Source organism: Cebus imitator, unplaced genomic scaffold (assembly GCF_001604975.1).
Source record: "Cebus imitator isolate Cc_AM_T3 unplaced genomic scaffold, Cebus_imitator-1.0 Scaffold92, whole genome shotgun sequence".
Classification (NCBI taxonomy): Eukaryota; Metazoa; Chordata; class Mammalia; order Primates; family Cebidae; genus Cebus; species Cebus imitator.
This window is the reverse complement of record NW_016107407.1, coordinates 1,871,837-1,887,646: the sequence shown is the minus strand read 5'-3', so window position 1 is coordinate 1,887,646 and position 15,810 is coordinate 1,871,837. Positions and strand designations below refer to the sequence as shown.

Below are 15,810 nucleotides of genomic sequence, written 5' to 3'. Positions count from 1 at the left end.
AAAAAAAAAAAAAAAAAAGCAACAACCATATACTTCACTCAATAGAAGAAGAAACATCATTTTTATCAAATTCATCACCAATTCCTGCTAATCTCATTATTCTGATCATGAGTATTAAAAGACTAGAGGAAGCATTATATTAAATGAGGAAATGTTAGGTACACAGTCTTTAAAGTCAGAAATGAGACAAAGATCCTCATTATCCATCGCCTCTCTTTGGAGGTCCTAGCCAACGCAGTAAAGCTAAGGATAACAAATATGCAAATACACACACACACAGACACACACACACAAACACACACACGGGCAGGAAACAAAACTTTCAACTTACAATAGCTTACACAGAAAATCCAAAAGCAAGCACGAATTATTAGAAATAATAAAATATGTCCAGGCACAATGGCTCAATCCTGTAATCCCAATACTTTGGGAGGCTGAGGTGGGTGGATCACCTGGCCAACATGGTGAAACCCATCTCTACTAAAAATACAAAAATAAACCGGGTGTGGTGTTGCAAGCCTGTATTCCCAGCTACTTGGGAGGCTGACGCAGGAGAATTGATTGAACCCGGGAGGCAGACGTTGTGGTATGCCAAGATTCCGCCACTGCACTCCATCCTGGGCAACACAGCAAGACTCCGTCTCAAAAAAAAAGGGGATAAGGCTGGGCATGGTGGCTCACGCCTGTAATCCCAACACTTTTGGAGGCTGAAGAAGGCGGATCACTTGAGGTAGGAGTTCGAGACCAATCTTGCCAACATGGTGAAACCTGGTCTCTACCAAAAATACAAAAGTTAGCAAAGCATGGTGGCACTCAGCTACTCAAGAGGCTGAGGCAGGAGAATCGCTTGAACCCGAAAGGCGGAAGCTGCAGTGAGCTGAGATCGTGCCACTGCATTCCAGCCTGTGAGACAGAGCAAGACTCGGTCTCAAAAAAAAAAGGACAGGCATAATGAATTCAGAGTCAGATTAGTCCAGATGTGAATCCCTAGAATTATTACTAGATGGAGGCTGGGGTGAAATGATCTGAGTCAGACCACTGCCACTGACTTTTGCATGTCAAGATGTCAAGGAAGTAAAATGGTGACAGTAATGGTATCAGCCTTCTAGTGTTGTGAGGATTAAATGGGAAGATGCAGGCAAAATTTTTAGCATGCATCTTTTTAGTATGTAGTTCCCGTGTTTAACTTCTGTTATTATTAATATGCCTTAGTTTCCTTAACTGTAACATGCAAAACTCTACCTGAGAGAGCTGTCATGAAGAATAAGTGAGATCTTAGTAAAGCACATGAAACAATGCTTTAATGGAAGCTGATGATTAACAACAAAATAAGACAAGCACACCAGATAATCTATCTTTTCCAGAATTAATATCCTATAGTTGTATTATTTTTCTTACACAGTATCTTTCATTTTTCATCACATTCATTTTTAGCAAACTAACGATCACACTTAAAAATATTTACTAGGTTGAGACAAAACTATATTTGAAAAGATATTTCACCAAAGTACATTTAGAAAGTGTAACAATGTTGTCACTATACTTTTAAAGTAAAACACTTGAATTCCAAGTAAAAAAAAAGAGTATATTTTAGCAGAAGAAATGATATTAGAACTTAAAAGTTTTGTTGGGAGTGTTTTTTTAGTTTATAGTTTTGTAAAGAAAAGAGGAAGAAAAACAATGGTTACACCCAACTGCTTCACTATTGCCTTTCCCCTCCAGCTCTCTCTCTCTGAAAACAATGGAATCATTAAAACCGTCACTGACAATTTTTAAAAATCAAGTTACTAGTTGCTACCACCTACTTTCTATTTGGCATTAAAAATGTAAAAATATCCTCTTATCCTCTTATGCGAGGCATGGGGGTGGGCGTGTATGTTTAATCTCTTACTTCCTACCAGGAGTCTCATGCTAAGTGCCATGGCTTTGACAAATTATTCCTCATATTTAAAAAGTCCATCTTTGGGTCTTCTTGAAGAACACAGATGTAGGTGGAGTGGCCATTATTACACCACAATTCATTGGTCTAGATAATTCCTATAACATCACTTCCAGTAACCTGGAATTAATTAGATGTATATTTGTGTGACTAACAGAGCGTTTTGGAGAGTCTTTGAGCCAGAGCTGATCCAAGGACATTCTATTGCGGACTCTGCAGGAAAGTGTTCTTGGTACCAAATTGTATTCACACAGCACTAGGGTAAAAGCATCAAGCACTGTGAGCCACCGGGAGAGAGGGAACCCGTTTTCCCACAAACCTATCTCATAAAATTATCCACATTATTGATTATAACACTGAGGCTAAGAGGTAACTAACTAGAAGAATCTGTTTTCTTGAATAGGTAGTCCTCACTGGGATTTGAACAAATAATATATACAAGCAACGCAGGGCACTGCCTAGAAAGTCTAAGAGTTTCAGCTCTGAAAAGCAATGAGTCGCTTCTCTAAGGTACTTATTTATTTACTAAGCATATTAGAGTATAAGAAAAAACCAGAGCTCCCCCAACAACAACAAAAAAAAACAAAAGAAGAAGAAGAAGAAAAGAAAACAGCTTAAAAATGCTGGCATTTAGAAGTAAAATAAGGTTCATTACTGTAAAACCAGCCCCAAGGCCGGTCACCAGCTATGCCGCCGTACACTACTTTAAAACCGTATCAAACAACAAAATAAAATTGACTCAGCAAGACAAATGTCAGCACTTACTTTTTGATTTCTCGAAGCAGCATTCGGATAAGGATGGCCTGAAGTGGTTCAACCATCAATTTCCTCCACATATCCAATGCTAGCTGCCAGGAAAAACAAAAATCATTAAGGCTGAATTACTTAGTGTATATTTTTAACAGTTGTTCAAGGATTTTTTTTCAAGTAAAAATACTCATCAAAAGAAGTATTTATACTAATAGTTCAAAATTCAAATAAAACCTAAACAAAAATTTTAAAATTCAAAGAAAATACATTTCTTATTTGAAATATCAATGACCATTCTACTAGCCTTGTCAACATTAGTAAGGTTTCATTATTAGTTGAAAATCTTATACAAATAATTGATTATTATAAAACATTAATTTAGGCCAGGGGTGGTGGCTCATGCCTGTAATCCCAAAACTTTAGGGGACTGAGGCACGCGGATCACAAGGTCAGGAGTTCCAGACCAGCCTGGCCAACATGGTGAAACCACGTCTCTACCAAAAATTCAAAAAATTAGCTGGGTGTGGTGGCATGCGCCTGTAGTCCCAGCTACTCATGAGGCTGAGGCAGGAAAATTGCTTGAACCCGGGAGGTGGAGGCTGCAGTGACCCGAGATCGAGCCACTGCACTCCAGCCAGGCAACAGAGCGAGACTCCGTCTCAAAAACAACAACAAAATCCTTAATTTGATTGTTAAATGCTCAACACTACAAATGGGCTACAGATACCCAACCATAACAGAAACAAAGGATTTATGTTAATCATGTGATCTGGCTGTATACTGTTTTAATTATGAAAAATTTCACACTAACATAAAACAGCAAGTTGTTTAAAAGAGTAATAAAACACCCCTGTATTCACCACTCAGTTTAAGAAATACAACTTCACTGGGCACAGTGGCTCACGGCTGTAATCCCAGCACTTTGGGAGGCTGAGGGGGGTGGATCACAAGGTCAGGAGTTCCAGACCAGCCTGGCCAACATGGTGAAACCTTGTCTCTAACAAAAATACAAAAATTAGCCAGGTGTGGTGGCACACGCCTATAATCCCAGCTACTCAGGAGGCAGAGACAGGAGAATCGCTTGAACCCAGGGAGCAGAGGTTGCAGTGAGCTGAGATCATGTCACTGCACTCCAGTCTGGGCAACAGAGGGAGACTCTGTCTCAAAAAAAAGAAAGAAAAAGAAAAAAGAAATACAACTTCACCATTACCATTGTCCCGGCTATCCTCCTTCTTTCCCCTCAGGTTATTACAATCTAGAATTTTGTGAAACCCCTCCAAATGGAAATATACAGCCATAGTTCAATCGCTGGCACTGCCATACAGCATCCTATTGTATAAATACACCGTGACTTATTTTTCCACTCTGCTGCTGATGACTGCTGATGTGTTTGTGATTCCTATTTCCTGCTACTGGAAACAATGCTGTGATTCCTGTATGTATCATCTGGCCCACACAAGTAAGAGATTCTCTGATATACACCTACAAGTTGAGATTCTGGACTGAACAATCAAGTGCTCATCCAGCTTTACTAAATCAAGTCAAATAATTTTCTAATTTATACTTGCATGGCCAAGGACAAGATTTCCCATTAGGCCCCATCCTTGACAACAAGTGGTACTGCCAGACTTTGGTCAAACTTTGCCAATCTGCTGGGCATAAAATGGTGTCTCCTTGTGATTTTAACTCTCATTTTACTAAATGAAGCTGGGGATTCTTTAACGTTTATTGTCCATTTTGGTTTCTTCCTGAGAAACGCCTATTCCTAATTTTGCCCATCAGTCTGTTAAAGCTTGTCCCTGTTCTTAATAAAAGCTGGATTTTCTTTTTTTGAGACGGAGTTTTGCTCATTGCCCAAGCCGGTATGCAATGGTGCAATCCTGGCTCACGGCAACCTCCCTCTCCCAGGTTGGAAGTGATTCTCCTGCCTCAGCCTACAGAGTAGGGGGGATTACAGGCACGCACCACTAGGCCCAGGTAATTTTTTTATATTTTTAGTAGAAAGGGGGTTTCACCACGTTAGCCAAGCTGGTCTTGAACTCCTGATCTCAGATGATCCATCCGCCTGGGAATACCAAAGTGCTAGGATGATAGGCATGAAAGAGCTAGAGTATTAAAAATATATACTGTGGAAATTAATTCCTTGAAAGTTTCACAGTCTGTCCCAGTAAATCAGCTGCTCAGTTTCTTTTACAGTGTTTTGGTAAAAACGTGCTAGAGTTTAATATACTCAAATTTACCAATCTTTTCCTTTATCACGGGTATGTTTTGTTTTTTAAGAGATCCTTCTAACAGGCATGTGTGTGCTCCTACTCTGCCTTCCAAGTTTTCAAGCTTTGCGGTTCACGTTCAGGCCTTTAAACTTCAAATATATTTTCCCCGCATAGAGTATAAATTATTCCAGTACTGAAAACAGATTTTTTCTGTTTGTTCTCTGTTTCTACCTTAACTGCATTCAGATGGGCTGCGGCTATCCATCTATTGTTTTCCTAGGGTAATTTTATTCGGATCCATTGGTGACTAAGCATCTGTCTTCCCACAAGGAACACTGTTCAAAGTCTTGCCGTTCTTTCTTCTTAAATAGCATGAATGGGGGTTGGGGAGGCAACACATGAAAACCTGGTATTTTACACATGTGGTGGAAGGGCAAACTGGTAAAGCCCTTCTGAAAGGCAATGGGATAGAGCTGTCAAACTTCAGGACGTGCTTCGACAGAGGTTCTACTCCCCAACACCCACTCTATGAAACATTCTGCTCCTGTACCAAGAGATACACATATAAATAGAACTCTGTGAGTGTTAAGATTTTTCTCACCTTCTCTTCCCAGTTCTTCCCGCAGTCGGGAAAAGCTGGGTTGAGAGGGTGAAAAAAAAAACAGATTTTTCTCTACTTTGTTCACTGTTATATTCAACATACTCAATACAAAGGGGTTCAAAAATACTTAATGAATGGGCCAGGTGCAGTGGCTCATGCCTGTAATCCCAGTACTTTGGGAGGCTGAGGTGGGCGGATCACGAGGTCAGGAGTTCAAGACCAGCCTGGCCAATATGGTGAAACTCTGTCTCTACTCGAAATACAAAAATTAGCCGGGCATGGTGGCAGGCGCCTGTAATCCCAGCTACTCAGGAGGCTGAAGCAGAGAGCTGCCTGAACCCGGGAGGCAGAGGTTACAGTGAGCCAAGATCATGCCACTGCACTCCAGCCTGGGTGACAGAAAAAGACTCTGTAAAAAAAAAAAAAAAAACTTTAATGAATGAATAAATGAATAGTGGTGTTCACTGCAGTTTTGTAATATCAAAAAATTAAAAATTAAGACAATAGTTTAAAAAATTATGCTGTATCTACAGAGAATATTAAGCTTTCACAAAAAACAAACTTACATAAAAAGACAGACATTAATAACAAAAAGGCAAGAAATATAGAACTTTATATGTGCCATTACATCGCAGTTTGAAAAATAAAATCAAAACTGCTCTGTGTGTGTGTGTGTGTGTGTGTGTGTGTGTGTGTGTGTGTGTACGCATATTTGTAAATACACAGGTAAAGTTCAGAAAAGATACAAACCAAATTGTTTTCAGTGATTTCCTCCGGGAAGAGAGGTGTGCTTGACAGTGCTGGTGATAAGGGAAAATTCTACGTAAATCACTCACTTATAACCCTACTAACTGAAGCAACTACCATAAACATTTTGGTATTTCTCATTGATCTTTTTTTCTACATCATCTTTTCCGTATAATTTTATTTGTATTCAACGTATACCTATAATTTTCTGTCTAAATTTTATCATGAACCATTTCCCCTTTGCTAAAGTTTGTATGAACAATTTTCTGCTTTAATTTATCCATTTGTCTACCTTTATAACAAAATCATATCATATAGGATAAATACTTCTCCCATGCTTTTTACTGTTCAATGTTGGATGCTAGGCACCCTCTTAACAATGACTGCAAAGAATACTTTTAAACATTAAACTCTTTTCTCATATTTATTATTTTCCAAGTATGGATCACTAGACTTAGGACTTGGGATTACTTGGTCAAATGGTATTAAATATTTTAAGTTGTATTAAAAGAAAGACTCATCAATTTCTTTCAGAAAGGATTACAGTAACTTAAATGTCTACTAATGCTGCTTCTTAGTTATTTATTTCCTTCATTAATACAAATCACAATTTAACATTAATTTCCTATTTGGCATTTGCTTCCCTTACATGAGTTTACAAGCTTTTGTGTGCAGACACTTTCTGACTGTTCACCATTCTGTCCCCAATACCTGGCTATTCAATAAAGATAAATGAATAAACTTGTACAATAATATTTCTTTCCCAAACAGAATAATTACCTGTATTTTAATTTGCACCGTACAAGAACTTTATCGAATTGACAGAAATGCCCATTTCATTGTTTACCCTGAATTTAATACTTTTAAAGTTACAATAAATTTGTTATATCCATAAATTTGTTTCTGCCCTTCTAGCCTGTCTTAAGTTCTTGTCGTCTGTACTTTTCAACTACAGGGCTGTCAACACTTTATAATTTTTGAGTTTTTTCACAATGCAGAACCATTAACCCTATCATTCACCCAACATAAATTTAATTATTAAAACAGTAACTGTCATATCTTTTTCTTTTATTTATTTATTTATTTTAAAGACTGGGTTTCACCATGTTGGTCAGGCTGGTCTTGAACTCCCGACCTCAGGTGATCCGCCCGCCTTGGCCTCCAATGTGCTTGGATTACAGACGTGAGCCACCGCGCCTGGCCTGTCATATCTTTTTCATTCCTCTTATCTATCTGAGGATTCTTAGGACATTACTGTAGCATTTTATTTAGGATATTTTAAATCTTGACTATTTTAAGCTAGCCTAATCAGTGTCCTTAAAAATGCTGGTGAATCAAATTACCTCAATGTACAAAAACACATTTATGTTTGCCGGTCATTTAAAGAACATCCTACCTCTCCTATTTCCATAAGTGGTTCATTCATATCTACACCACCATAGCCATACTGAAGGTCCGCTTCTGTTAATTTATTCTTTTTAATAAACTGGGTGTTGAGATACCTGGAAAATAAATGTAATATCATTGGATATTAAGTTAAAGTCAGTAGGAAAGCAAATAACTTGCAACTTCAGAAGAATATTTTTAAGGTTACATATCAGTCATGGAATAGCCTAGAATAAATCCAAATGAAATGATGCAGAGATTAGAAATATAATAAAAATTAAAATTATCAGCCCACCTTTCTCTGCAAGGTCTTATAAATACCCTTCTAGCCCAATAGCTCTTATCCAAGTTTCAGAATTTCTACAATCTCGCTTGCTACTTCCCAGGCCCTTCTTGGGAAAGTCAAGATAAAGTTCACTTTCCAAAAATTAAACAGAGAATGGTTAAAAGATCAAAGTCAAGTTAGGTTTCTAATTTACATTCTAATCACCAGGAAGAAATGCAATTTTTCATTTTTAAAAAAGATCACAATCAGTAGGTAAGAAAATGGAACAGACTGTTACAGATAGTAAGTATGGGCAAGACTGACAGATATAAGAACACTTTGTCTACCAGAGGAAAATGGATTATAATGAAAATGTTTAATATATTCCAAGACTAAGGAATGTGTGATGAACTCTAAGAATAACTGAGATGAATACAGAACTCTAAAATAAAACCGATCATGGAGAAAGGACTCGTAGTAATGTTCAACTGTGTACTTTTTAGGATCCTAGATTTTGTAATAATGCTTTTAATGATCAACACCTGAAACTATTCATTTGAAAGGTTCTACTAGTGTAGACAGCTACTGACAATACAAGTATTTTAGGTAACAACCCATGAAATCTACATATGAATACATACCCTTTTCAAGGTTCACTATAGCAAAATGAAGGTCCACTCAGCATTTACAGACAAATTAAAAGCAAAGACAACCAAAACAATTTTGGTAAACAATTAAACACCTAATCCCTGGCCAGGTGTGGTGGCTCAAGCCTATAATCCCAGTGCTTTGGGAGGTAGAAGCAGGAGGATCACTTGAGGCCAGCAGGTGGAGACCAGCCTGGGCAACAGAGTGAGACTCTGTCTCTAAAAGAAATAATAATTCCTAGAAAATTGACTCCAAAGTGTTATATCCACAACGACTTACACAAGCTCCACCTCCATATTCACTAGTGTCAAGGCTCTAGACTCCACGGCTTACAATCCTGATATACCAATTGACATTTTAGCATCCTCTGACCAGAAGTTACAACATCATACTGTTTATTTTCCCCTTCAAAATTCCATTTATTCCTTCCTCTCTATCCTCGCTGTAATTGTGAAAATTTCATGCTGAGTTTCCAACCATGCCTTCCAGCTGAGGAAAGAGGAATAAGATTGAGAGACAAAAGTAAAAGGCAGACAGAGGGTGGCCTCTTCACCTAAGTGCCCCATCCCAGATATTCTAAGGGTGGTCCCCTTTCATCGAGTCTCACAGGGCAGACACACCTTTCAGCCTTGCCCTGAACCCCCAGAGGAGTTAGCCTTCACTTCCTTGCCCTAAGCAAGTAACAATTTAATGCTTAACTTTTTTACCTTCTTCACAGTACTTGCCACTATATAAAATAAGTCTGCTTTTACTGGTTTCTTTTTTTTGCACATTCATTTCCTCTCAGAATGTAAGGTCTACAAAGCAAGGACCCCATCTTGTACAGCATCCACAGTAGTGGCAGGCAAAAGTCAAGTCCTCAAAAAATACTTAATGAATGAATTACTGAATATAAACGGATAACATTCCAGACAGCAAGGATAGCAAAAGCTAACAGTAGAATACAAACTTGGAAAAGCAGCCTGCAGCCAGATCATAAAAGCCATGAATACCAGGCAATAAAAGTAACCACAAAGATTTATTGACACCACCTATCAGACACAGCCCTAAGCATTTTATGTGGCTGAATATTATTTTTTTTTTTTAATTTTTTTTTTTTTTTTNTAATAAATAAATAAATAAAAATAAAAAAAGAGTTTGGCACCTACCACCACTTTCTCTCACTAGCTCTCTCTCTCTCTCTCTCTTTTTTTTTTTTTTAAAGACAGAGTTTCACCATGTTGGTCAGGCTGATCTTGAACTCTTGACCTCAGGTGATCCACCCGCCTTGGCCTCCAAAGTGCTTGGATTACAGGCATGGGCCACCACGCCCGGCCGTGGCTGAATATTCTTAGACAGATATATGTGGTACTCATATGATACTCATTTTACACATAAGAAAGCTGCAGCCTAGAGAGGTTAAAGGGCTTGCCAAAAGTCAATTGGCTTCTAAGTGGCAGGGCTGGCACAGAAACTCCAGGAGAGGTCTTCCACTCCCATTCAACATGTATCAGCTGAAGGTGTACTATGTGCCAGGTGCAATGCAAGGCACTGGGGACACACTGGTCACTGGCACCAAGACCATTCCAGTAACCTCACCTAAAACATCAGAATCACTTATCTCATCCTTCCATTTTGCCTTCTTTAACGAGTCAGTCTTCCTCTCCTGAAGTATTCATCACCTCCTCCCACTACTTCCTTTGACTTCCGATGTACTTGCTGACCCTTTACCCAGGTCATGTGGAACACTCTTATGACTGGGCTCTACTTCAGTTTCTGGCATCTCTAATTTACCTAAAAATTCTGCTGTCAGGGTGTCGCTTCCCTATTCCCTATTCAAAATTCTACAGGAGCTTCCTTTACCTATGTATTAAGTGTAAACTATTTAGCAAAATAGAAGCAGATGCTAGATCTGCAGATCGGGCCTGAATTCACTAAATCCATTTCAAAGATCTGGATGTATATTCTTGAGCCAATGTAGTGATTTAGTGCAGCTTTAAATGCTTTGTATCTGCTAGGGCAAACCAGTATTCTCTTTTCCTCACAGAATAAAACTGAAACTAACTTACATTAACTATGTCTTTCTTATTGCAGATTTCTACTCTTAATAAAATGTAAGCTTGAAATATAAGGTTTTAAAATAAAGTAATGGTCAGGCGCGGTGGTTCACATCTGTAATCCCAGCACTTTGGGGGGCCAAGGCAGGTGGATAACCTGAGGTCAGGAATTCGAGACTAGCCGGCCAAAATGATGAAACTCCATCTCTACCAAATAAATACAAAAATCAGCCGGGTGTGGTGGTGGCTGGCTGTAATCCCAGCTACTCAGGAGGCTGAGGCAGGAGAATCACCTGAACCCAGGAAGTGGAGGCTGCAGTGAACTGAGATCAAGCCACTGCTGGGTGATAGAGCAAGGGCAAANAAAAAAAAAAAAAAAAAAGATCTGGGATCAAAAGTTAAAAAAATAAAAAAGATATATATCTTCTAGACTCTAATCATGAAACAGAATAGCCTCAAATAATTTCTTAAAATAGTTTATACTCTACCAAGGGGCAATATCTAATTGTTCTACTCAGGCATAATGCAACAGTACATGTCTTGCCATTTATTCTGTCAACCAAGAGCTAATGGAAAAGCTGCAACAAGTTATCCAGAAGATCTAGCTAACACCACTGATGAAGGTGGCTACACTAAACATATTTTCAACGTAGACAAAACAGCTTTATTGGAAGAAGATGCCATCAAAGACTTTCACAGCTAGAGAGAAGTCAATGCCTACCTTCAACGCTTCAAAGGACAAGTGTACTCTCTAGTTAGGGGCTATTCAGCTGTAGTTTTAAGTTCAAGCCAATGCTCATTTACCATTCCAAAAATCCTAGGGCCCTTAAAAATCATGCTAAGTCTACTCTGCCTGTGCTCTAGAAATGGAACAACAAATTCTGGATGATAGCACATCTGTCTAAAGCATGGTTTACTGAATATTTTAAGCCCATTGTTGAGACCTACTGCTCAGGAAAAATATTCAAAATACTACTGTTCACCACACAATGAACCTGGTCACCCAAGAGCTATGATGGAGATAAATAAAAAGACTAATGCTATTTTCATGCCTGCTAACAACTTCTATACTGCATCCTATGGATCAAGGAGTCATTTTGACTTTCAAGTCTTATTATTAAGAATTACTGTGTTATTCTTAATATTATTGCTATTCTATTCTACTATTTCTATGACAATAGCTGTCATAGATAGACATTCCTCTAATGGATCTGAGCAGAGTCAACTTAAAACCTTCTGGAAAGGATTCACCATTCTGGATGCTATCAAGAACATTCACACAGCCAGGCACGGTGGCTCATGCCTGTAATTCCAGCACTTTGGGAGGCTGAGGTGGGCAGATTACTCAAGGTCAGGAGTTCAAGAACAGCCTAGCCAACGTGATGAAACCTGTCTCTACTAAAAAAATACAAAAATTAGCCTGGTGTGGTGGAGTGTGCCTGTAATCCCAGCTACTCGGGAGGCTAAGGCAGGAGAAATCACTTGAACCCGGGAGGCAGAGGCTGCTGTGAGCCGAGATCCTGTCACTGCACTCCATCTCAAAAATTAAAAAAGGAACATTCATGATTCATGGGAGAAGGTCTAAATATCATTATGAACAGATGATTAGAAGATATTGATTCTGTAAAGGGAAATAAAATCTCAGGATCCCCAAACCTCCAATGCCAAAGAAAAATTTAAGCTCAGAGGCTGAGTCATGCTAAATGGCCATCCTCTTCCTGGATGAATAATTGTTACAACTTTGTGTCGAAACATTATGTATTAGCCAGATCCCCATAGTAAGGCAAAAAATTTCAGCCATTTCCTGATAACTACCCCTGCCTCAAAGAGTCACTCATGCACAAATTATTTGCTAGCCTCCAAACCTTTAAAATGTACGTCCTCCCGTAACACAAGGACGTGTCAATTGTAACTCTAGATCTGCCCTCTAAAGTCTAGTTTCTAAAAACTGAAGTCTGTTAGCATCCACCTGGTAAGTAGCAATTCTTAGGTGATATTGCCAGATACAGAGCAAAGGCACGATGAGAGTAATCATTCCTTCGCCTCTCCCTGAGATATGTGCACAACTGTTTTCTTCCTCTATTTACTTGTGCTTCAAAGGTTTACCTTATATTAAATGTAGATTTACTGGGCACTAATTAGTCTGACAAGTAGGTAACCATTTGCCTCACGGCTGCCGCCCCTCATGTTTTAAGGAAAATGTATAAATACTAAATTTCTTGAGAACCTCTTTGCACAAAACAGCCACAGATGAATCTGTGCCTTGCATTTTTCCTGGGTGTATGCTTAAACTGGCTCAATAAACCTCGATTGAAATACCTGCCTCGGTCACTCATTTCGGTTAACACTTCCAACCCTCATGGAGGACTTAGAGAGGGTCAAGACTTCAGAGGAGGAAGTAACTGCAGATGTGGTGGAAACAGCAAGAGAACTCAGAAGTGGATCCTGAAGATGGGACTGAATTGCTGCAATCTCATGATATAACTTGAATGTATAAGAAGGTGCTTCTTACGGATGAGAAATAAAGTGGTCTCTTGAGATAGAATCTACTCCTAATAAGATGGTGTGAACATTGTTGAAATGACAACAAAGGATTCAAATATTACATAAGCCTAGTTGATAAGGTGGTGGTGGGGGAGAGGACTGACTCCAATTTTGTAAGAACTTCTACTGCAGGTAAAATGCTATCCAACAGCATTGCACCCTACAGATACATGTTTTGTGAAGAAAGAGTCAACTGATGCCGCTAACTTCATTGCTGTCTTATTTTAAGACATTGCCACAGCCTCCCCAACCTTCAGCAACCACCATCATAATCAGTCAGCAGCCATCAACACTGAGGCAAGAAGATTAGCAAAAAAGATTACAATTCACTGGAGGCTCAAATGATCAACAGCATTTTTTTTAAGTAATAAAGTAATTTTAAATTAAGGTGTGCACATTTTTTTTAGACAATGCTACTGCATACTTAACAGACTACAGTACAGCATAAACATAACAATGCACTGGGAAACCAACTTGTGGGACTTGTTTTATTGCAATATTCCCTTTATTGTGTGGTGGTCTGGAACTGAACCCACATCATCTCCAAAGTATGCCTATACAAGAAAAAGATTAGAATAGAATCTACTTCAGTGAAATGGCATGTTTCTAGAACAAGACTATGGTAGGATGAAGTAGCTAAGTGGAAAGGCTTTGGATTCAGACTGATCTGGGTTTAAATCCTGCCTTTGTGATTCATTAGCTGAGTGAACTTCAATAAAATCATGCTTTCAGCATTCCTTTCTCCCTCTGTAAAAAATGGAGATATGGACTACCCCATATCATTTTACACACACATACATAAACACGTTATATATATTACAACATTTACTAAAAGTTCATAAGTAGCACCAATTTAATAGTACTAATTTAGTCGGGCACAGTGGCTCATGCCTATAATCCCAGTACTTTGGGAGGCTAAGGCAGGAGGATTGCTTAAGCCCAGGAGTTCAACATCATCCTGGGCAACATAGTGAGACTGCATCTCTACAAAAAAATTAACAAAATTAGCTGGGTATGGCAGTGCGCACCTGTTGTTCCAGCAACTGGGGAGAAGGGGGAGGCTTGCTAGGGCCCAGGAGGTTGAGGCTGCAGTGAGCCAAGATCATGCTACTACACTGCAGCCTAGGTGAGAAAGCCAGACCCTGTCTCAAAAAAAGAAAAGAAAAAAGAGAAAAAGAGAAAAGCAATCCAGGCAGATGGAATAGCAAGGAAAGGCAGGAAGATGGGCAAGGCCATGGGCATTATCAAACAAGTAATTCAATATGCCTAGAGCATGGGGGATACAGAACTTCAAAGGGAAAATAACAAGTCATCTATCTAACATTGTTTGCATCAAACAGAAAATACTGAATGCTAGAGTCAAATAATAAGAACATATCGAGGGGACAGGAGCTGAGATTTCCCACTAAGTTTCATGCAAGTTGAGTTTCCACACTGATCTCTGTTGAGATTACGTGCCGCAGGCTGCAAACAATCAGAAGAAACAGGGCCATGCCACTGAGTACAGTTTACTTTTCACAGAATGTTCCACACACTGCCTGGCTCCTAAATACCCACCTTACCTAGATTACAGACCTTTCCTGAAAGCAGAGAAAAGTCCATGATGGAGAGAATGCTTTAGTTCTGCACATGTGAATAGGAAAATAGGTAATAAAAAAATTATCCTGTCAATCATTGAGAATGCAGGCAACACTGCTTGGTTTGCCTAGATTTTAAAGGCACACTCACCTATATAAGCAGTCCATATAGTCTGCACCCTTGCTGTATTCTTCCCAGTACCTATGATACATAACAAGTACTTGTTCTTCTGACTCCAGAACTCTCTATATAAACAGGAAGAATATTTTTAATTGAAAAGCAACATTCGTTTTTACTGTCAACCGTAAAACATATCAAAATTAATGTTCTAAAATAATTTACATAATTCAAGCAGTAAAAATTACATTTACACAATACGTATTAACTACCTTTATTAAAAATGAAACAACTGGGAAAGATGTGAGCCTTCAATATGAAAGTGAAGCATCCATAACAGAGAATAAATTAAGCCGGGCGTGGTGGCTCACACCTGTAAATTACAGCACTTTGGGAGTCTGAGGCAGGCAGATCACTTGAGGTCAGGAATTCAAGGCCAACCTGACCAACATGGGTGAAACCTGGCCTCTACTAAATACAAAAAAATTAGCCAGGCATGGTGGTACATGCCTGTAAGTTCCAGCTACTTGGGAAACTGAGGCAAGAGAATCACTTGAACCCAAGAGGCAGAGGTTTCAGTGAGCGGAGATCATGCCAGTACAATCCAGCCTGGGCAACAGAGCAAGACTCCGTCTCTCAAAAAAAAAAACCAAAAAAACAAAAAACCCCACACTTACAACGTAACCTAAAATATAAAATTGCAAAAAATGTATTAATGTCTTATAGTTATCATTTATGATGTAATCAAACCTCACCAGCTTACAATAGCAGAACTTTAATATACTAAACATAAACACTTTAAGACCACTTTACCATCAAAACTGCTTTCATAAGTGGATAAATGATCACATTAGAACACTAAATGAGGCTGGGCGCGGTGGCTCAAGCCTGTAATCCCAGCACTTTGGGAGGCCGAGGCGGGTGGATCACGAGGTCAAGAGATCGAGACCATCCTGGTCAACATGGTGAAACCCCATCTCTACTAA

The 15,810-nt window shown here is 39.0% G+C and overlaps 1 protein-coding gene across 4 annotated transcripts in view; it reads right to left on the bottom strand.

Annotated features, from left to right (window-relative positions):
* The window catches only part of CUL2 (cullin 2), an 83,365-nt gene that overhangs the window by 38,433 nt on the left and 29,122 nt on the right, over positions 1-15,810 (bottom strand). For all 4 annotated transcript variants that reach the window (XM_017535353.2, XM_017535352.2, XM_017535354.2 and 1 more), the window contains exons 4-6: positions 14,858-14,952; positions 7,647-7,752; positions 2,705-2,787 (exon numbers count right to left, since the gene is read on the bottom strand). In XM_017535353.2, the coding sequence (XP_017390842.1) occupies positions 2,705-2,787; positions 7,647-7,752; positions 14,858-14,952 (284 nt within the window). The remainder of the gene's footprint in view (positions 1-2,704; positions 2,788-7,646; positions 7,753-14,857; positions 14,953-15,810) is intronic.